The sequence below is a fragment of the Hipposideros armiger genome, unplaced genomic scaffold (genome assembly GCF_001890085.2).
Source record: "Hipposideros armiger isolate ML-2016 unplaced genomic scaffold, ASM189008v1 scaffold_48, whole genome shotgun sequence".
NCBI classification, from domain to species: Eukaryota; Metazoa; Chordata; class Mammalia; order Chiroptera; family Hipposideridae; genus Hipposideros; species Hipposideros armiger.
In genome coordinates, this window is record NW_017731398.1 from 4,599,578 (window position 1) to 4,621,230 (window position 21,653).

At 50.4% G+C, this 21,653-nt stretch overlaps 2 protein-coding genes across 5 annotated transcripts in view; one reads left to right on the top strand and one right to left on the bottom strand.

Moving 5' to 3' along the window:
* Nucleotides 1–125: 125 nt before the first annotated feature.
* On the bottom strand, nt 126–13,159 carry IDH3A (isocitrate dehydrogenase (NAD(+)) 3 catalytic subunit alpha). 2 transcript variants are annotated; one of them, XM_019640116.1, is made up of 12 exons: nt 13,054–13,159; nt 10,594–10,656; nt 8,135–8,218; nt 6,527–6,641; nt 5,424–5,611; nt 4,891–5,024; nt 4,134–4,236; nt 3,974–4,038; nt 3,005–3,089; nt 2,426–2,578; nt 1,386–1,515; nt 126–199 (listed from the first exon to the last, which is right to left on the bottom strand). In XM_019640116.1, exons 1-11 carry the CDS (start codon nt 13,078–13,080, stop codon nt 1,432–1,434), a joined length of 1,101 nt encoding a protein of 366 aa, XP_019495661.1. In that variant the 5' UTR covers nt 13,081–13,159; the 3' UTR covers nt 126–199; nt 1,386–1,431. The 2 variants fall into 2 exon arrangements, with proteins under 2 accessions (XP_019495661.1, XP_019495660.1); XM_019640115.1 differs by having other exon boundaries at nt 126–1,515.
* An 84-nt stretch (nt 13,160–13,243) lies between these two features.
* Nucleotides 13,244–21,653, top strand: part of CIB2 (calcium and integrin binding family member 2) — a 13,027-nt gene continuing 4,617 nt past the window's right edge. For 2 of the 3 annotated variants that reach the window (XM_019640118.1, XM_019640119.1), the window contains exons 1-3: nt 13,244–14,558; nt 17,222–17,256; nt 21,476–21,587. In XM_019640118.1, the coding sequence (XP_019495663.1) occupies nt 14,508–14,558; nt 17,222–17,256; nt 21,476–21,587 (198 nt within the window). In that variant the 5' untranslated portion in view covers nt 13,244–14,507. Of the gene's footprint in view, nt 14,559–17,221; nt 17,257–20,906; nt 20,945–21,475; nt 21,588–21,653 lie in introns of all 3 variants that reach the window. The other variant, XM_019640121.1, reaches the window with a different exon arrangement.

Here is a 21,653-nt window from a genome sequence, read left to right on the forward strand (position 1 = left end):
TAGCAAAAGCAGCTAACTCTGCCGGTGTCACCACCTGGCCACCCAGCTGCTCTGACGTGTGCAGCTGCCATCCTTAGTGTAAAAGGCATCGAACGGGAAACAGGTAGACAAAGCAGACATCTCCATCAGTTTGGGAAATCTTTATTAGTGTGAACCCAAGAACAGTTAGCACAATCCGATAAAACAGAGGAAGCAGCAGCTGAAACAGAGGAAAATACATATAAGGTTGTAAGTCCGGTTACAAGCCTTAAAAAGCACCCAGACAGGGACACTGGTTGTTAGGAAATACCCATGACCTGGGTACGTTATGCAAAGCCACAGGTTTGCGACGTTACACAAGGGGCAAAGGAGGACATGAGTTGCCTTCGGTTTGGGGCCAAAGGGTAAGTGTTCGTGAAAATAGTGACTTGGTGTCTGAAGGAAATCATGCTGGGGGCAGGGAGGTGGCTGAAAGTTGAAAGCTGAGCCCAAGCCCCAGGGCTGAATCTGCTGGGTCTCTGCAACCTGCTCTCCTAGCCCTGGTGCTGAGGGGAGAGAAAGGGGCAGCCACTGAAACCTACAGTTAATAGCCATGAGGTTAGACCTTGTAGCAGTATCAGCTGGAGTGTGACACACGTGCTGCAGGAGTGGTCAGCTCCCACGTACGACTCAGTCAGTCCAGGGGCTCAAAGGCTATTACGTCTGATGCTTAACGTGTGTCCAGTGAAAAGGAAATACCACCCTCCACTTTGCTGAAAGCTCTCTCGCCAAGAAAAGTAAATCGCAAGGTAACAAAATAATCAAACAATGCATTTGTGTCTTTGTAGCCAATATATTACCTATGTCTTATTAACAAAAATTATCTCTCTCATATATTTCTTGGATCCAAAGTCTTTATTCATACTCAGTAATTCATATAATGGACAAATCTGTCTCAGTTTTTCCATATAACTAAAGAAATATACCATATTAACTGTTTTTGATGTGACCTTTCCTAGAAAATGTCTTTGTGCCCGTTCACTTGATAAGAATGTCCTCTTGTGCTAGTAAGTCAATATTCTGTTTTTTATTTCTATTATATTTTTCGTAAACCAAGGAAAACCTTTTCTTTAAAAAGTTAGATGTTTTCTCTTATTAATTCTATATCATATTTACAGCTGAGGAAAAGCTGTTTTAACTGAAGTGTAAAATGGTTGGTAATGGCAATGATACAGTCTGCTTAGAGTTTACAAAAAATGTATACCAAATAGACATTTAATAAATAAAAGAAGCACTTGGAAAAAGTCCTTTAAAGCAGGCCCAAGGACGTCACCTGCATCGTTTTGCAGATTTTGTTAAGAAAAGCCAGATCTAACAACAGGAAACCAAGCGCACACACAATGGGACATGTCTTAACACAGGCTTACGCGGTGTCCGTTAGGAGTGACTGATCGAATACCATCTGCAGAAACACTAATCTAAATCTTTCACTCGGCGACAGATGTCTTCTGTGAAGTCTGAGCATTTTGCGTTGCCTCCCAAATCTTTTGTTAAGCTCTGCGAAAAGGAAAAACCAAAAGTAAAAACGTATCCACATACTAAACCCCAGCAAGGCTATTTCTGTTTAAAGCCCCATTGAGGGGTGGTCGGTTAGCTCAAGGTGGTCGGAGCGCAAGCTCATAACACCACGGTTGCCGGTTCGATTCCCACATGGGGCACGGAGCTGCACCCTCCACAACTGGATTGAAGACAACTACTTGACTTGGAGCTGGTGGGTCCTGGAAAAACACACTGTTCCCCAATAAAATTTCTAAAAAAATAAAATAAATAAAGCCCCAGTGAGAAACTAGCTGAGCAAGATACCTGGCTGCGCCCACAGCCACGTGCCTACCCCAGGAGGACTGGGCAAGTCCCTCTGTCCACACGACAGACCCTGGGCAAACGTCTGATGAAAGCAAATCTAAACAAGAGGGTTCAGAAATCCCTGGGGGAATTTTTAAAGTTGAAAAAACTTAAGACATATTTCAGTATGTTTTTGGAGGCCGGGAAGCAAATACTACAGTAACATTTAAATCACCAACTCTTAAACTTCCCTCTTTAGACAAGAACGCCTCCCATATAGCCAGTGTTTCCTACCAGCGTGTCCTGTCTTCACTGCCAGACAGGCCTCAGCATTTGGAGTTCCCTCGCACCACCGTATCCACAATTGAAGGGCCTACTGTGTAACTGAGGCACCTGCTGGGTCTACAGTGTCGCTTCACAGTGAAGTAAGCCAGTCACAAAATGACAAATGCACGATTCCACTGGACTGGCTGAATCCTGGCCCCGCTGCACACCAAGGCTCTCGGTGCCGCTCAGCCCTGGCAGCCATGCTTGGCCCTGAGCTCACACGGGAGCCCACGGGAAGAGCCCGTTGAGCACCAGCCACGGCTGGCTCCTCAGAACACATGCGATGAGGGGACCGCACCTTCCCGTCCTTGATGGTGGCGAAGCAGGCGGCCTCAATCTTTGCGGCGTGCTCCAGCAGCCCCATGTGGCGCAGCATCATCACGGCGCTGAGCAGCAGGGCCGTGGGGTTGGCCATGTCCTTGCCCGCGATGTCCGGGGCGGTACCGTGAACCTGCCCGGGAAGCACAGCCATCAGGGGCAGGGCAAGCACCCCCTCCACCCCCCAGGGGCCCTCACCACCTGTCCTCACAGGGGAGGACGGTTACTGAACAGCAGCTGTGCCAAACTCCTCAGACACAGGCCTAGAAATTAGGCTGCAGAGAAACAAAGGGCCAAAATAATTTTTAAAAACTGCAAACTATGGACTAACCCTCTCTTCCTGTCAACCAGTGGTCAGGTATTTTAACTGAGGAAGGACAGATAACAAGGATACAAAGTAAACAAGAGGGAAATGAATGAATAAACCAAACTTAACGTAAAAACCTAAACAAAGCATCATTTCCTTTCGACAATTAAGAGAAACTCAAAAGGTCAGACATGTTTATGCAGATCACCCACCGCTCCTGGGTTCTCATGCCATTGTGACCAGAATACTTACCGACTCAAAGATTGCGACCCCATTGGCGCCAATGTTCCCGCTTGGTGTCACACCGAGACCTCCAATCAATCCAGCACACAGGTCGCTGGAGGCAGAAAGCGTGTCGGGTGTTGGTGTGAAAAATAAAACATGTCACCCAGCACCCAGACTTTAGTTTTTCAATACCATCCTCCCCTAAAAGGAACCAGGGCTCCTTGGAGAAAGGGCTAGTCCACAACTGCGGTTAGGAAGATATAGGGTGAGCCTGGAGCATCTGGCTGTGCCAGCGAGCAAGTGACAGCTCAAAAGGACAATCCCTGGCCAAGTTGGGACAACCTAGGCATCAATATGAATGACAGTGATGGACGTAACCATTGAGTCCTAGTTGATGCAGATAAAAAGTAAACAGATACACACGAGACAAGGAAAAGCTTATCCTTACAGTAGAATACCAACTAACGAATGTAAGAAGGCGCGATGGACACAGAAAATCACCATTTGGCCAACAACGCGTGCGTGTGTGTGTATGTGTGTGTGTGTAGAGAAGGAGAGAGGGACTAATACAGTGAATGTGGTGACATGTTAACATTTGGGTAACATGGGTGCTGAATACACAGGAATTCTAACGTTCTTATAAGTTTTCTGTAAGTTCTGAAATTACGTCAAAAGTTAGAAAAAAATCTGTAAAAATGACCACCCACCTACCTAGCTATACATAAAACATTGAAGTCAATTGCCCAACCAACCGACCAACAAAACATCTGAAATATGTGAAGGAACAGACGATCAGGGAGCAGCAGCCGACGGGGCACGTGCAGGAGTAAGGCCCCCAGCCTGTGACCACTGGCACCGCCTCCTGGATTATCAAGGTCCCAGTCTTGTCTCACAGCAAATGCTCTCTTTTATAACATTTCATTGAAAATTTTAAACCAGTTTCCTTCCAGACGTTTATAAATAAACTGTGGGCTAAAAGGGCACAGCCCAACTCACCTCAGGATGTCTCCATACAAGTTTGGCATAACAAGGACATCGAACTGGGACGGGTCTTGGACCATCTATGAGAAACGCATAGGTGCGTTTAGCAATGGATAAATGCACACAGACACACTGCACTCCAGACAAGGGCAAGTGAGGATGAAAATGTACTTACATTCAAACACACTGTATCAAGGTACATCTCATTAAATTTGATATCTTTACAGTTTTCTGCAACTTCCCTGCATTTTTGCAGAAAAAGCCCATCTGACATCCGCCTGTATTTAACCAAATAAAAATTGTTGAAAGCAAAAACTTGTAGAAAGAAAAGCATCAAATCAGAGAAGTAAAGTAAGTTGAGGAAACTGAAGTTCCAGAAGCCAAGTTGTCTGACTTCAACTACAGTAAATGTGTTTCTTAGGCAGCAGTGTTATCCAGCTAGCATTAAGTATCGATTAATAAAGGCTAACTTATTACTCGATTATTTAAATGGCTTCACTACCTTCCACACTCAACACCCCCTTTGGGCCGCCAGGGACCCCTTTCTTTGTACAGCAGAGACGGCCTGCACAGGCTGGTGCTGAGGAGAACTTGGTGCCACATTGCACGTGTCAGCCCCCTCAGCAGGGGCTGCAGGGAGCCCTGAGAACGTAACCACTCCGGAGCCACGCCCACTGTCCCACGTCTGCAACCTACTGGCCTCAGCACCTGGGGACCCAGAGTCCACAGCTTCTTTCTCTGATGCTTCAGGGACCTGGATTCCTGCCCCCCAAATCTGCTCCTGTCACTCACCCAGGGAGGCACCTCACATAGGAGGCGCCTGAGCGAGACACCAGAGGTCAGTGAGCAAGCTGGAGAGAAGAGAGGGAAGCAGCATGACCCTCCCACAGCACGGTGCGGACGGGTGGGGTGCTGGCCCCCCAGGGACTCACATGATATTGGCCTTGTGCACGGCGGTGACGTTGCTCCGGTGGTTGTTGCGCGCGTACTCGAAGGCAAACTCCGCAATGCGCCTGCTCGCCTCCTCGGTGATGAGCTTGATGCTCTGCACAACTCCGTCCACGATCTGAAACACACGAGTCCTGCTCCTGGAGAGGGCACGGGATGCCGGGGCATGTCCACAGCATCTTCAGTGGCATCGTGCACTGCCCACGACCCTGGCTAGCATCACACGTCCCGTAGTCGGTGGGGCTCATGCTGACCCAGCCCCACGAGGCAGAGACGGGAAGCCCCATTGCAGGGAGAGGGCTGAGGTGCAGACATGGCTGCCTGCCCATGAGCCCCACTGTGAAGTCAGGATGCAAAACTCAAAAGGCATGTTCCCGGGCCCCGTGCACTGGTCCTCCTGGCACCCGTGTGGCCAGACTCAGGACCAAGACAAATGCCCCGCCTCACAGTGGTCAGAGTGAACGGCCCCTGGGAATCTGAGCAACCCAGCCAAGAAAAAGAACCTCCATGAACATACCACGTGCTCGATTCCACTGTACTCCCCTTCCGTGTTCTCACGAATGGTGACAATATTTACGTCGTTGTAAGGGGTTTTATAGCCTTCGATTGAGACACATGGTCGGACATTTGCATAAAGGTCGAATGTTTTACGCAGCAGCAAATTCATGGATGGGTGGCCAGCTGCTATTGGGGTCTTTAAAGGGCCTGTAATAAAGAAGAATCCCCAGATGACAACAGGATCTCCTCTTCTTTATAAACACAAGTGCATAATGTTTACTAGAGATTCCTTTTTTCTTCACTTTTCCATCAGGGCTGTATTTAGGGCCCTTGCTTTGCACGTGAAGTAGCTGTGTGACTCGTCTAACGGATGCTTCACGAACCAGGGACACTTTCACAGCAGAGCAGGAGTCGTCTGAAAGGACACACAGGTGCCCTGTCTCTGAGTCTGATGTGATCTTCATCGGGAATGAGTCCGTCGTGCCTGGTCACCCTTGGGCGCCCACTCCCAGTGTCGCCCTCTGGCCCACCTGCATTGCCTTGTGAAATGTGTCTGCCTCTAACTTCACCTGCCCTCGGAATCAAATGAAGGAAGAAAAGCTCTCGTGGAAGCTGTCTGGGACATCAGCCGCATTTTAGTCATGCTGAGCACCTACTGACAGGCTGAGCACCGTGCCAGGTGCCTGACGCGATCTAATCCTCACCACCGTCCTGTGAGGCGCCAGCTCTATCAGCCATTTAAATGCGGTGGAAAAATAAAACAAAACCGAGAGTAAGACATCTGCGCAGGTCTTCCAGCCAGTAAGTGGCAGAGATGAGCTTCAAACCTGATCTGTCTGGATTCAAATCTGCCACATCATGCCCTTAAGCATGCATTAAATAAGATAAAATGTAAAAAGTATGCCAAAGGTAAAATGTAGGTGAACAGAAATGTATACTGTCACTTGACACTGGCCAGTAATACTTAATGTTTTACTGTCCCATAATGAAGAGCAGAGCATCTTACTAAGAGTAAGTTGCTTCATAAAAGGCTGGCTTCATTTAGCTTAAATGCATGAACGTCCCAAAATGTAAGAGTGGCAGCAGAGATCGGCGATGGCATCACACCCACTGCAGGGCTACCTTTCAGGCCCATCTTGTTCTTGTCCATGGACTCTTTGGCTTCTGGAGGAATCATCCACTTGCCTCCCGGTCCTTGAATGGCAGTGACATTCCGCTCCTCCCACTGAACGGGCACCTGGATGCCAGAGCAGAGCACAGTGAGTTGGAAAGGCCGGGTGCACTGGCATTCACACCACAATTACAAAGCAACTTCTTCAGCTCTGCACACGACTGGTGAAGACACACAGTCAAGCTCCAGAAGGTTCCTGGCATGCAGGAAGAGATGTCGTTCTCGACATGCCCAGAGGGACCCTCCAGTCCCCCGTCCAGTCCTACTCCTAGCTGCCACCTGTCCACTTCTTGTTTGTACAACTCAACATGGCTATAATTAGAATATCATCAGAAGGGGAGAAACGGTTCACAGAAGTGATCCATGGATGAACTTGAAAACCTTATGCTAAGTGAAAGAAGCCAGTCATAAAAGACCATACATTCTAAGATTCGATTCATATGAAATGTCCAGAATAGGCAAATTTATGGAGACAGAAAGTAGGTTAAGTGGTTGCCACAGGCTGGTAATGGGAGGGGTAGGGCGAGAAAGCGGGGAATGAGGAGTGCCTGCTAACGAGTATGGGGTTTCTTTCTGGGTGATGAAAGTGTTCTAAAATTAGACTGCAGAGATGGCTGCACAACTCTGAATGTATGAAAAACCACTGGATTTAAACGGGTGAACTGCGTAGTATGTGAATTACGAAGGCAACAGTTTTAAGGTATAAATTAGTGTCATTCGTTCTTTCCACACACACCCTGCAACGTGTACACACACATCTGGCAGCCAGCACACTGAGCGTGCACCAGGAATAACTGAGGAAGACATGGTCCTCGTCCACAAGGAGCGTACAGCTCAGCGAGCGACCACATTTCAGCTCACTGGGGGAATGTGCTAGTGTGTGAGCATAATTTCCTCTGCAGGAGTTTTAACAAGGAACTCATATAGAAAAAACAATGTACGTGTAGTTTCAATAAGTTGCATTCCTCGACTTACAGCTGTTGGTATCATGATGACCACTGATTTACTCTCTCACGTTATATCACCTAGCAGCTATAAATAGTAATAATAAAGTATCATATCAAACAAAGTCCAAGTTTCCTAAATGCCCAAAACAAAAGGATTTTAAGATATCTACTGGCATTGAAGTCTGGGCTGTAAGAATAAAACTTCACACTTATGTGATGATAATACCACACCAGGAATTTTTAAAGAAATCTTTCAAAACCTCCTATGTAGTGTTTTGAAATATCAGTTGCATTCTCCTTTTTGGCAGGAAGGCAGCATGAGGCAGACAGTGATTTGGCAGGACTGGGAGACCTTGAGCCCAGACAGGGTGCAGAGACCCTCGAACACTGTGGCACTGCTCTGACCACTTGCCAGAGCTGGTGCCATGCAGTGGATGGAACCACCCACGGTGACAGCAGCAAACACCCCTGTGCAGAATCGTGAAGACTAACAGCAGACCTTACCAGCTTCATATGAACAGGGGCAATTCATCCTAAAAGCTCACAGACTCCAACTGGTAAGGAAACTTTTCTACAAGTTCTTATTAAGGGTGTTTTTTTAAGCCCACTTACTTTAGCAGCATCAAAAATCTTCATAACTGCAGCTGAAATTTCTGGGCCAATACCATCTCCGGGAATTAAAGTTACTGTCTGAACCTGAATATAAGAAATCATCAAAGAACACAGTAAGAATTGATTTTTGAAAGTCTAAAACAGAATGTCATTGACAAGGAAATCCAGTTCATGGGGAAGGGGGTCGTCTCAAGAAGACCCAAATGCCATTCAGAAAACAGACCTACTTCCCAAGGGCTCATCCAAGTGGAGGTGAGAATCAAGACTCCACAAGTCTACTATTACCTGCGTTCAGAGATAATAAAAAGAACTCAAGTGATGTTCTTTAGATAAAAAAATAAACTTCTAAGTAGACTTCCCCACTGATATTGCTTTTCACACAAGCTACAAAGGGACTCATTAATTCAGGTCTGTAAAACCAAAGAGCAAAACATTTCAAAACGTTCTCTCTCTAAAATTTAGAGGGCTTCTCGTGGAGGCAAGTGCTTTCCTCACCACTGGAGTTCTGGAAAGTTTAGTTTCTCACGCAGCTTGTTCAGTCTCAAGAACACTTTCTGACACACTCCCAGAATACCACTGAGGTCTGTTTTGGCACTCAGAGAAGATGCGACTTCACAGCAAGAGAGGATCTTCATTTTTCTGAGTTCCTCTATAAAACTGGCTCCTTAACGGCAAATGTAATTGAAATGAGCTCAGCAAAGTTTACTTGTAACCAGTAAGAACAGCACATGTGATCATACCTGCAAAATCTGAGTTACACGTAGAGTAACAAGTGTATTTATAATGTGACATCAATTATTTATTTCAAAGGCTTCAAGCAAAATGAAGCCAGCATTTCAAACACAGATATAAAAACGTGTAAAGGGAAATGATGAGCGGATTTAAATGATCTAAGATAATATTCAGACCCTTTCCCTCCACTTGGAAACTATACGTCTTTATTTGGAGACTTCCCCCAACTGGCGGTTTGGCCCAGACAGTGGTCCCTGGCCTTCTTCGCTTCCAGCCGCCTGAGCTGCTCTTTTTTTTTTTTTTTTTTTTTTTTTTGTTTTTTAGTCTCGTTGTGGAGGACGTCGCTTCACTGGCCCATGTTGGTATTGTGATCATTGCACTCTTCCTGGGTGAGGCAGTTACTCACCGGCCATTGGACGGTGGCTCACAGCGGCTCACGCTGGCTGCCGGGCACTCATGGCAGCCCAGCTCCAGGTCAAGCTGTTGTTCACCATCTTAGCTGTAGAGGGCGCAGCGTCACTGGACCTCATGTGGGATCCAAACCGGGGCCCTGCTGCTCAGAGCTGACGTCCCAAGCCAACTCCTAACCAACGCGCCACTCGGCTGGTCCCTGAGCTACTCTTTAAATCCCCGAGTCAAGCTTCCCTGGTCTTCTGCCTTCCAGTGATACCCCCTGAACAGGTGGACTAATTGCTTCTGAATGTTTCTGTACAGCTGAAGAAATCTTTTTAAACATTAGTTTCTCTTCTTATATCTCTCAAATATAACACCCTCCCCACCAGGCTAATATTTTTTTTAATGGATAGCGTAAAAATGAAAACAATAGAGCGCAATGGCCATCTCATTAGCATTCGGGACATGTTTGAAATGCTCGGCTCGCTGTCCTTGAGCTTGGCGTGGAGCCACATTCTGCACCTTTGCATGAGCAGAGCCCAGGGCTTTCTGGATGCTGCTTCCTGTTCTCCCAACATGTCATGATAAATGTCACCAGGCCACCAGGAAAGTCCACTTTATTCCACAGTACAGAACGTAAATGGGGGAAAATGTACTATGGCCTTGCAAATCCCTCCTAGAATAAGATGTGATGTGGGAGAACAGGAATAATGAAATCCTATCCGATTCTGTGACAAGGGATAAAATAAAAACGGATATGAAGTCACTGACCTACAGGTTTAGAATGCTCTTAAAATGTGGTGGTCAGCTTCGAAAGCACAGAACTCTAGTGCTGAGAACTCTAAAAGCAGATTTAATGAGAAATAGATGACCCACTAACATGATAGTCTATGAAGACTGCATACGGAAGGCACGGGCCTACAGGCCTAAGGGATGTTTGAGGCATTCCTAATTGGCAATCACACTACTGGTTTTAGGGAAGCTCACAAAATAAAAATGCAAAGCAGGCTTTGAAGCTTCTCAACAATTTTTCCTCATCTTGTACTAGTTTTGAAAAACAGTCTTTCCAAAATGAGATTGGGAAATAAAGTAACAGGCTCAAGGGAAATTTCTGTCTATTTTTAACAAGGCTCCTTCAAGATATTACTGTGACAGGCTTTAGCCAGCTGTAATATAATTCTTTTAAATGTGACCTATTAGATTTGTGCATGTTAGCCAATAATTTTAATATGGCCAATTTTCCCTACTTTTAAATAAATGGAGATAAAGGACTAGATAATAAATCTTTCTTGAGAAACTTCTAAAGGGAAAAAATAAGACATAATTATACTCACACCACCAGCAAAACCTCTGGTCACCTGTTTTGGGTTGTGGAACGCCCCCAGCAGCCGAGAGACCTATATTAATATCAACAAAGAAATGTCATGCACAGAATTAAACCACATGCAGTGAGAGGCAGAAACAAAGCCATTGCTGACGGCTGCTAATGCTGCAAGTTTGCACAGATATTCAGGGACTTCGAAGGATATTTTCTCATGTATTAGCTCAATGTGGCTACCTACCTCAGATCTGAAAAACTAAATACTATGCAGTTTACCTTTGCTTTGAGAACTTAACTACTATATGCTTTAAAAGTCGATTTGGTAAGTAATTTGTCAAAAGATGTTGAAGGTAGATTGAAACTATACTTTTTTTTAGCTCAAACATTGGGTTTTCCTCAGATGATCTGTCTCTGAGGCACCTTCTACTCCAGTCCCTAAAGGGAGAAACTGGCCCAGCATAACTACAGAAGTCACATGACCATGAAAGATCACACAGGGATTCCATGTCAGAGAAGAACCTGGTCTTGTGATTCCACAACCCAACACTCTCTCAACATCTATGGGTTTTTCCTTGCAGACCTCACTAAAGGCAAAACACACTGATTATCATCTATGCTGCTTCCGTCCCTTGCTCAGAAGGCTTCATGTGCCTACCACAGATGGGTTTGGTGTTAAGTGTAAGCTTGGTGGGTAAGGGACTGACTCCTGTTTAGGCGGTGACACAGAAGTTGCTTCACATTCAGGAACAAGTGTGACCTATAAGTTACTGTCACACACAAATCTAGGTCTGAAGAGCTAACAAGCAGAACCCAGTTACTGAGTAAAACCGTACTGATGCCCAGGAACCACAGCCTGCTTCATGACTGCACGATTTTGAGCAAATACGAGGTGTGATAAAAAAAATACATGGAATGTTTAAATTAAAAAAAAAAAACACATTGCCATTAGTCCCCCTCAAAATACTCCCCTTCGCTTCGAACACATTATCCCATTGTTCTTGCCACTTTCTGAAGCCGTTCTGGAAGTCCTCTTTCATGAGTGTCTTTAGTTGCGCTGTCCTGGCTGCCTCGATATCCTGAATCATTTTGACTTTGGGGAAGAGCCAGGAGTCGCACAGTGCCAGATCCGGTGAATAAGGTGGAAGAGGACACATCGTAATGTTTTTATTTGACAGAATTGCCGTACCAGAGGCAATGTGTGATACGGAGGGTTGTCATGATGGAGGATGATTTACGGCACACTTTAAAGCACACCTCTCTCAACCGTAGCTCACACCCGACTGCACCAAACAAGTTGAAATTTGTGACCCACTGTTACTAAGGTTCGACGCATTGCTTCCTGTATTGATGATCCCTGCCTCCGTTGAATGGCAGGTGACAGCAGCATTCACCATATTTTTTTATCACACCTCCTATGTTGATAGCTAAGAAAGCTTCAAGTGGATGTTCCTTCTGCAGGTACTAGGTGCTTTCATATTATTTTATGTAACCATCAGACAACTCTGTGAATCAAGTGTATTTTACAGATGGACATATTAAGGTTCAGAAATGTAAACGTAATTTGCTCAGGGTCACAAAGCCAATCAGCGGCACTGCCAGGATTTCAACCTAAGACTCTTATTACATTCCAGCGCAGAGCTTTTTTCACTAAATAGTGCATGTGGACCTCACTTTAAACTCAAAACAAAGGAGGAAAATGAGTATCAAATTCTATAGAAAAAAAAAACTAAGTTGCTTATGGTAGATTTCTAGGGAGCTGCTCTTTACATGAGAGCCTTTTTCCCCCTGTGCCTAAAATCTGCAGTGTGACCTTGGCCCCAGGGCAGGCGGAATGGAACTAGGAGCTAGGAACTCCAAGATGCCTGGGTTCCTCGCCGGGTCTAACACCGACTTCCTGCGTGACCTTGAGAATGACCTCTTCAGGCGCGTCTTGAGCGCCACCCAGAAGCCAAGGAGCCGCAGAGATGGTCTTAGTCCTGAGCTGTCGTGGGGGCGGAAGCCCTCCAGATCGTAGATTCTCACCAGAAAGGTAAAGGAGGCGCTACTGGTCTCCCTCTCCGAGGGTACAGGTAATAGGGTGACCATGTCCTTCGAAGGGGACACAGCCGCAGGAGCAGCCCGGGGAGAACTGGGGTGGGGGGCCTAACAGGAAGCGGACTGGGACCTCACACGGGACCTCGCCTGCCCAGCACCCGCGGCCCGCGAGGTGGCCCGGCTCCGCCGAGAGGGCCGCGGGAGAGCCGGCCGTCAGCACGGAGCGGTCCCGGCCTTAGACCGTCAGCTCGGCGCGGGGCCTGGGCTCCGGCCTGGGGTACCGCGGGGAGCAGGGCGGCGCCCCTCCTCGACCTTGACGTCGTCCCTTTCGGGCGCAGCCGTCTGGGCGCGGGGTGCGCACACCCGCGCGGACCACGGAGCCGCCTCCCCATCCGGCCCGCCGTTCCACGCGGCCGCAGCCCGCCCGCCCGGCGCTCACCTTGGACATCCACGCGGGCCCTGCCATCGCGTCTCCTCTCACCGCGGCGACAGCGCGGCCTTAGTGCGCAGCCGTGCAGCCCACGCCGGGCCACGCCCCTAGAGGCCCCGCCCCAGGGCCCGCCCAAGGAATTCTCCACGCCGCGCAGCGCTGGCCAATCGCCGGGCTCGTCTCGAGGTGACGTACGCAGCCGCGACCGACCCGGAAGCTGCTCGGTTCTGCTGCCCTGACCGACTCTTCCAGCTCCTCCTTCATTCATTGAGTCACCATCTAGGAAGGATGGTGGTTCCCCGCCTCTAGGAGCCAGTCACTTGTTACCTGCCTTTTATTACAGCCATCCTGGAGTGGGGGAAATGGTATCTCCTTGCGGTTTTGATTTTCATTTTCCAGAAAGCTAACATAAAGCTGTCTTGCGCACTCGATTTTAAATGGCAACCCCTCCAATCCTACTACCTACCCGCCTCCCTACTTTATTTTCTATAGCACTCGCCCTACACCTGACATACCGTGCATATTTCCCTTGCTTGCTGAACGTTTGTCTCCTGCCCCAGGGGGAAATTCCAGGAGAGCAGGAGTTTTGTTCTGTGCTGTATTCTCAGTGCCTATAGGAGCGGTTACCACATGTCCCCCTGCCCTAGACAGGACCCAGATTTAAATCCACCCATTACCAGCAGTGTGACCTTGGCAAGTCACCTTCTCTAAGACGACTTGTTCACCTGTGAAATGGGATGATGAGACGAAATTCTACAGCCTTAAGGGCATTAGTGGAATAATCCTATTCAGTAAATGGGCACAGGGCAGGTACTCACCGCTTCTTTCCTCTTCCTCTGTTTACCCTCCCTTCAAACACACACATGGTCCTTCTCAGGGACCACAGCCAACTGCTGGGCGCCGCAGAAGCATGTGATTTGGAATCAGAGAATGAAGTTGAGACTTGCTTTGCCACTCCCTAGCTGGGTGGCACTGGGCAAGTCACTTGCGTCTCTGAGCCCAGGGTTTCTCATCTGTAACATGGGAACTGTACCCCTTGACCTAGCTCACAGCACTGTTATACTAATTCAAGAGAGGGCCTCATTCATGGGAATTTTCTAGTCAGGCTGGCGCTTCTGTTTACCACCTGTGGGAGGAGGCACTCCCAGAGCTGAAAACGCAGTCCTCTGTGGAGGCCCTGGTGTTTCTACCCGGAATGGCTGGAATGCAAGTCAACAGAGATTAACGATTGTAAAGGAATATCCCAGGCGCGGGAACTGACAGTAGCGCCCTCCTCCCGGGGCCGGGCGCCCCCTTGCGGAGCTGTGGCGAGCTGCAGCTGGGGGCCGGCTTCCTCCTCGCGCCCCGCCCCGCCTCTCGGCCCCGCCCCCCTTACCACGCCCCTCCCGTGGGCTGCGCGGCGGGATGCGTGTGGGGCTGGGCGGCCGCGAGTGGGAGGTGGTGCCCGGGTGGCTGCGCGCACCATGGGGAACAAGCAGACCATCTTCACTGAGGAGCAGCTGGACAACTACCAGGTGAGCCCACGCCCCTCCCTCGTCTTCCCGTCGCTGCCAGGCCCCCAAAAACCCGCTCCCCGAGTCACACTCGGCCTCTACCCTCACTCCAACCTTGACCTTGGGCCGCGACTCCTAAGAGCCTTCACGTGGGCTGCAAGGAGGACCCCCTCATCCCGGGAAGCGGCCCAGGAGAGCGAACCTCCGTGAGCAGGACCCAGCTGGAGTCCTACCTGGGTTGGGAGTGGGGTACATCATCCCCCAAATGAGGTTTTAAGTTGGGGATGTCTTGTTTGCCCGTTGGGGTCTCTCGCTCTGGCCCCAGCATGGAAATAATTGGGGCAAGAAGGCCAGCCAGGCAGCAGTGTTACATGGTCACCTCCCCAGGTTTCCTCAGGTCCTCCAGCAGCCACCCCTCAGACCCTTGGAGGTCCCCTGCCTCAGGAGCCAGGGAGCTGCCCACATGGGAGACCCCAGTGCCCTCCCACCCCCGCGAGACTTCTCTGCGGTTGCACATGATGCCCAGCCCCTGACTTGCCCTGGGCTCTGCAGCCACCCCGCAACTGTCTGCCGTTCCCTCCACACACCAGGCCCCGCTCCCTCCCGGTCCCCTCCAGACGGTCTCTCCTCCTTCAGGGCCCCACTGGGGTGCTTCCTTCCCACCTCCCTCAGGCAGAGGGCCAGACTGTGCTGTCGCCTGCGCGGAGTGTGTGGTGGGAGAGATGACACCAGGCGGGTCTCCGCACCCACCTGCGTATTTGTTTTGGTGTCGGGCTTGAGGTGAGGACCTCGGACGTGGTCCCTTCTCCTGGACGCCCGGGTTGTCCACGACAGATTTCTCAGCTGCACTTGAGGCCCTGAGATGGAATGGGAGCCACATTCATAGGGCGCCCGGGGTGGACCAGGCACTGTACTTCGCCCTTGATGGTCACAGGGAGGCTGTTGCCCCCAGTTTACAGAAGGGTAAACAAAGGCTGAGGAGCCCAGTCGGAGTCCCCAGAGGACTGTGAATCGTGAACCCCGGGGGAGGGGGAGCGGTCTGTGTGTGCTCCTGCCTCCAGTGAGAGGCAGGCAGTGAGGTGTGTGCCAGGGGAGGGCACTCGGGGAGTGGGAGACCGGGAGGAAAGGGAGCTTTTGCTTTGACTGGATGGCTCAGAAATAACACAGCTCTGGAGCAGGCCCAGCCAGGCCCGAGAGAGGCGGTCTAGGTGGGGGCACAGCATGGGTCAAGGCTCCGTCCGAGGTGGGTCCGAGGTGGGCACAGGTGAGCAGGTAGACCGTGCTGAGGAGGGAAGTGCAGCCCTGTGGGGGCAGGGAGCCTGGGTCCCCACTCAGACCAGCCTGGCTTCCGGTTACGCTTCGGAACCAGCCCCAGTGTTGGGTTCTGAGCCTTTGCCAGAGCCCGGCTGGACCTGGCCAGCCCGGTGGGTAGGAGAAATGAGAGCCGGGAAACCTGAGAGCCTCACCTCTCCCTCCCTCTGACTCTCCAGCCAGCCTCAGGCCAGCCAGGGCGGCTGTGGGCGACCCCTCCCTCCCGCATCCGCAGGGTGTCCTGGCCTCCTTCCCATCCCCAGGTGCCAGTGATCCTGAAGGTTCAGGTTTCCTCCAGACCACTTCTCTGGATCCATGCCCCACACGCCTCAACTCCAAAACATGACTGCTGCCGTCCCCAGACCCCAGAGCAGCTCCTCCAGCAGCTCCGACTCAGCCGTCCCACAGCCACAAGTTCAGTGGAGGACAAGTCCTAAAACTCAGCCTCCCCTGGGGGTCCCCCCCTCTTTCCCCACTGCCAGGGCCCTGGCCAGACCTCCTCAGCCGCCTGCCAACTGGAGATCTGACTGCTTCCTCGCCTGCCCTCCTGCCACAGCCCCTTCGTTTTCTCATTCCACCCCTCCCTTCCGCCCCGCCTTCCTTTCCCTTTCTTTCAACAGACACAGTATGCGTCACCATTGTCACACAGCTTTTTTCCATGGACAAAGAGTTGCAGTTGGCTGAACCTCAGCTTTCCGGGCTGTAAACTGGGCAGATGATGCCTGCCCCCATAGGAGGAGGATTAAACAAAACTGGGTATTCAGAGCCCCTCAGACCAGGCCTGTGGCAGTCGGGCACAGGGCGCTGTGGTCCTCAGCGTGGGCTGCACCCAGCAAGCACCTGAGTGGCTTTGCAAAAGGCCTTGCCCCCAGCCCCTCCACTGCCTTCCCGGTGTGACCTCATTGGTTCCTGTGGCTTCAGGTGCCAGGTAGACGCTAACCTTCCCCAGTCTGTGCGCCTGAAACTCTCCGTTTCTGAGCACGAGGCTGCGGCCCACGGCCACTCACACACCACGAGGCTCCGTGAGGCTCCCTTCTCAGGGGCTGCCCTGTGACAGCGGCCGTCTTCATCCTCACTTGCCTCCCGGCCACTGCCCTGTGTGATCCCACACGGTACCCCACTGGCCCCCCACCCCTGCCCACTAAGTGCTCCCCCCAGGTGCCTCACAGCTGCCACGCCTGCACTCGGTCCCCTGGGTCAGGCCCAGGGCTTCAGGAGGCGCTTTCTGGTCCCACTAGATTGCTGTCCCCTGTGGGCTGGGCCGGGAGGGTGCTGGTGACTCTTGTGCCCCCAGCACTGTCCGGGGCTGTTCCTGTGAGGTGCTGAGGAAGGATCCGGGGCCACATAACCGACTGTACATGTTTTCTCTACAGGACTGCTCATTCTTCAATAAGAAAGACATCCTCAAGTAAGTGTGGCTTCTGTTCACCCCTTGCAGCTGAGACAGGGCGGGCCGGGGCCCCGGGGACCCCACATGGGCTGGCCGCAGGAGCCAAGTGTAGACTGCTGTGTGAACTCAATCCCCCCTCCGGGACCCGAGCCTCTGCCAGGCACTGAGCGCCTGCTGACCGTGTGCCCGGCTTTGTGGTGGGCGGTCTCGGGCACATTTCCATGTACTCCTCCCTGTCACCTTGTAATGGGAGAAGCCAGTTTTATCCCCACTTTACAGATGGGACTTAGCAATTTGGCCAGTGTCACACAGCCAGAGACTGAAGACCTGGCCTCTGACTTGTCCAGGGCCCTTGCCGATTCCCTGTATCCTGGGGCCTGTCAGACTAGGGGTGCCTGTCAGTCAGACCAGGGCCCTCTGGCCCCGGCTCTGATGTCCCCCCACTTCTGGGAGGTCCGAAAGACAGGGGCATGGCATGCAGTACCCCCACTGCCCTGAGCTGTCCACCAGGCTTCTCGTCCCTTCCCAGGACAGCCCCTTTCTTTGGGGGTATGGGGTGGACCCAGACAGAAGAGATGAGATAAAGGGGGATGGCAGCCTCAGAGCCCCAGGACCAGATGGTGAGCAGGACTCAGATGCCAGGGGACCTGGCCCCCTGCCTAGGCTATCAGGTGGCACTAAAAGCCGCTAGGTCTCAGGATCCCTTTCCCTGGAGGTCCACGGCAGGCTGGGGCGAGAGCCTGATGCAGCTCCCGAGAGGGCTGTGGTGGCCGCTGCTCGGACCTGCAGTGTCTCTCAGCCTCTCCTCCCTGCTCAGGCTGCTCTTCCTCCGTGTCCCCTGGGTGAGCAGCGACACCCCACTTCCACCACTGGGAGAGGCAGGCTTTGGTGTCAGCAGACCTGGGCTCTGCCCCCACTTCCCAGCTCTGTGGCCGTGGGCAAGATCTGAACCTCACTGAGCCTCAGGTTCTTCTGTGAAATGGGTGGGGACCATGGTTCCCCTCACACCCCAACACCGTCAGAGCGTCACTGAGAGCCGGAGCACCAGGGTGTGGGGCTGATAAATGGGCCTGAGACCCAGGGCCCTGCCCCCAGACGCCCCTCGGTGCTGCCGCCCCACCGGATGGGTTTCTGGGTGAGCTGTTCCCCGAGCACCAACAGCGTGGTGAGCAGTAGCTCCTTTGCAGCTTGGGGCCCAGCTCAGTGAAACCGAGTCACAGAGGCACAGATAACCATCAGGGACGTGTCCCCTCTGCCCCCTCCCGTCCCCCTCAGGTGGATCCAATTGCTCCCTGGGGCACAGCACTTCCACCCCACGCTGACCCTGAGTGGGCAGCCCCCCACTTCCTTCCTATAGGTAAGGAGAGCTCAGTGCCCTGACTCCCCGTCCCCACTTAGACTGTGCTCCTCAGTAAGTCCTTGCCCCTTCACTACAGAGACCCGCTCAGCAAGCAGCCCAGTGTTCGCCTCTTTGTTACTTGACTGTCTCTTATTTTCTCAACCTTTTAAAAACCTTGTAGCTATTTCAATCACTCTTAAATTTTTTTTATTCCACGTATGATGCATGATGACTGTAGAAAAACTAGAAAATAAAGCCAGTCAAGAGAGGAGAAAAAAATGACCTCTAATCCTCCCCTCCCCAGAAATGATGACTATTAGCGTTTTGTTGTATTTAACCTTTGGGTATATATCGTGCTACTATTTTCCTGTTGTGTGTATTTATAAAAAAAAAGTTTGGTGTGATGATGAATTCTCTGCGATCCCACTGTTAGCTGGCAAAGTCAGGCCTCGCTCCTTGGCTGCAGAAGACCCAAAAAAATTTGGATCATGTTGCTTTTTAATTTCCTTAAAATTTCTTTTCCTTAGGCAAATTGTAAAAATAGATAAGAAAACGATTTCACCACCTCCTTAATTCATTTAGTTGGACATTTCGGTTTTCTACGTTTCACCATAATATTAGCACAGTGGTGAATATCCTTGTGACATCATGACCTACAACCCACACACCTATGGGATTATCTCTTGCAATAAATTTCTAACAGAAACTTCTGGATCAGAAGGTATAGACGTTTTTTTAAGACTCTCGAGTTTTTTTATTGCTAGATCGCCCTCTAGTGGTGTGAACCAGCTTACACCCAGCCGCGGTGTAAGGAGTCCTATTTTCCTTATTCCACGGGCTGATACATCTTGTCTTCTGTCCCCAGACCATTTATTGAATATCCCAAGAGTCTCAAACTCAGCTGCCTGTAGGGGCCAACATGCACTGTAGATAAATTAAGCCATATGGGGGGTGGGGGGAGGTTAGAACGGGGTCTGCAGAAATCTGCTTCCCAGCCCCAGCTGATTGCTGCCTCCGGGGACTCCTGGCTTCTCCTGTAAAATCTTTTCATTTGTAAGTGTTGGCGACTGCATGTTAAGTTATAATTTTAATGTAAGCGTTTTGACGTAAAAGGGAGGCATGCATGAGGGCTGATTGACCAGGTCTGGCGCCAGAAGATTCCATCCCCCTGCATTCATTTAGATGCTGTTAGTCGCGGACTGATCCTCGCTCACATCGGGGTCGCCCTTGTCCATGGAAACGTCTGTCTGTTCCATACGGTTTTCCTTATTATAGGTTGAAATTCTATTTGTTTTCCCAGATGCTTTTTCAGGCTTCTCCCCCTACGCCCCTGCATTTATTCTTCCAAACAAACGTTTGCGTCAGGTTGGCAAGTTCTCCAATAAATCCTTGGCAGATTTCAATTAGGACTTTATTCATTTTACAGGAAAAATGAAGAGAGGGTCGTTGTCATTACAGCATTCAGCCTTTTTTATCAGGAGTATAGTTAGTCATCTAATCCCTTCAGTACTTTCTACCTTTTGGTAGAGTTTCGTGGTTTTCTAGCTATGTACACATTTCTTATTTATTTTATACTTGGTTGTGTTTTTTTTTGGGGGGGGGTTGGTGCTTTTGTTTTTATTTTGTATTGTGAATTAGATTTTTTTTAACGTTCTATTTTTGAATAGACTAATGTTGACCTGTACAAGAACTTGTGTAGAAGAGCTACTGAGCTCTTCCTCACTCAAATACTTTTAAAACTGACTATTTTCAGTTTTCCAGGAAATCATAATTTGCCTCCTTCTTTCCAATATTTAAATACACTATTTTATTTTCCTGACCAGTTATGTGGATTTCCCCTCCTGGGGGAAATGTTATATAATGGTGGTAGTAGCAGGTATGTCACTTCTTTGAGAAGGTCTCCAGCACGTTAGCATGTAAGTATGACGTTGGAGGTAAAGAATATCCCTTTGTTTCTGTTTTACTAAGGATTTTGTCTTTTTATTGACAAAAGTGATACTTATTTTTATTAATGAATACTCTAAAAACTCAAACAGCTCAGAAGTAGGTCAAATAGTACATGGCGTCGGTCTCCCTCTCCTGACCCCGCTCCACCCACCCCTCCTCACAGGGACCTTCGTGAATGTGTGGTGCACACTTGCTGTTTTTCATGTCTTCTGTGTCCACACAGCCAGCTAGTTATAGGTGCAGCTAACACGATGACCGAAAAAGGGTTTTTTGGCCTATTGATATGATGTATAGTCACAGAGCTTCAAGCACCGATCCACGCTTGCACTCCCGGAATGAACCCTACTTGGTCCTAACATCTCCCTCTTTCAAATCCTGCCAGCCTTGATTTGCCGCTGTGATTTCATAAGACTTTTGCATGTGAGTGTGTAAGAGCCTTGCGTCTGTTCTGGGTACTGCCTGTGGGGCTCCGGTGGCAGGGTCCTTGCTCACTTCCCGAGTTAAGCTGGGAGCCTTCACTCGCGTGCCCCACACCTCGGAACAGCCCAGGCAGTGCAGGTGTGGGTTCTGCCCCCAGCTCGTACGTACGGTGGGACGGTCCGTAAATCCTCCTGAACTCCGTAGTGCCCTTTGGCGGGGCAAGAAGCCACAGGGATGCAATTTGACAATTCTAGGAATTTCTTCAACAGCAATTCAGCTTCCCAAATTCTCAAGTTGGGGGAAAAAACAAAATCCAGTGTCCCTTTAGTCATAGAGTCAGAGAATATCTGTGTCCCAGGGCAGAAGTTGGCTCTCCACCCCTGAAGACACCTCCTCGGCCCTGCCAGCGCCCACAGCCCTTCACTCGGCCCCTGGCCAGGGCGGCAGGACAGGGACAGGCAGGGCGGGGTCAGTCGCTGGGGATGGGGGTTATTGTGGCCACTGCAGCGCTTTCCCTCTGTTTTCTTGCAGGCTCCACTCGCGGTTCTATGAGCTGGCCCCCAACGTCGTCCCCATGGACTACAGGAAGAGCCCGATCGTCCATGTGCCCATGAGCCTCATCATCCAGATGCCAGAGCTCCGGGTAGGTGAGAGGCAGGTGGGCTGGGGGTCAGGGAGCCTGCCCATCTGTCTGCAAGAGGCAGGGCCG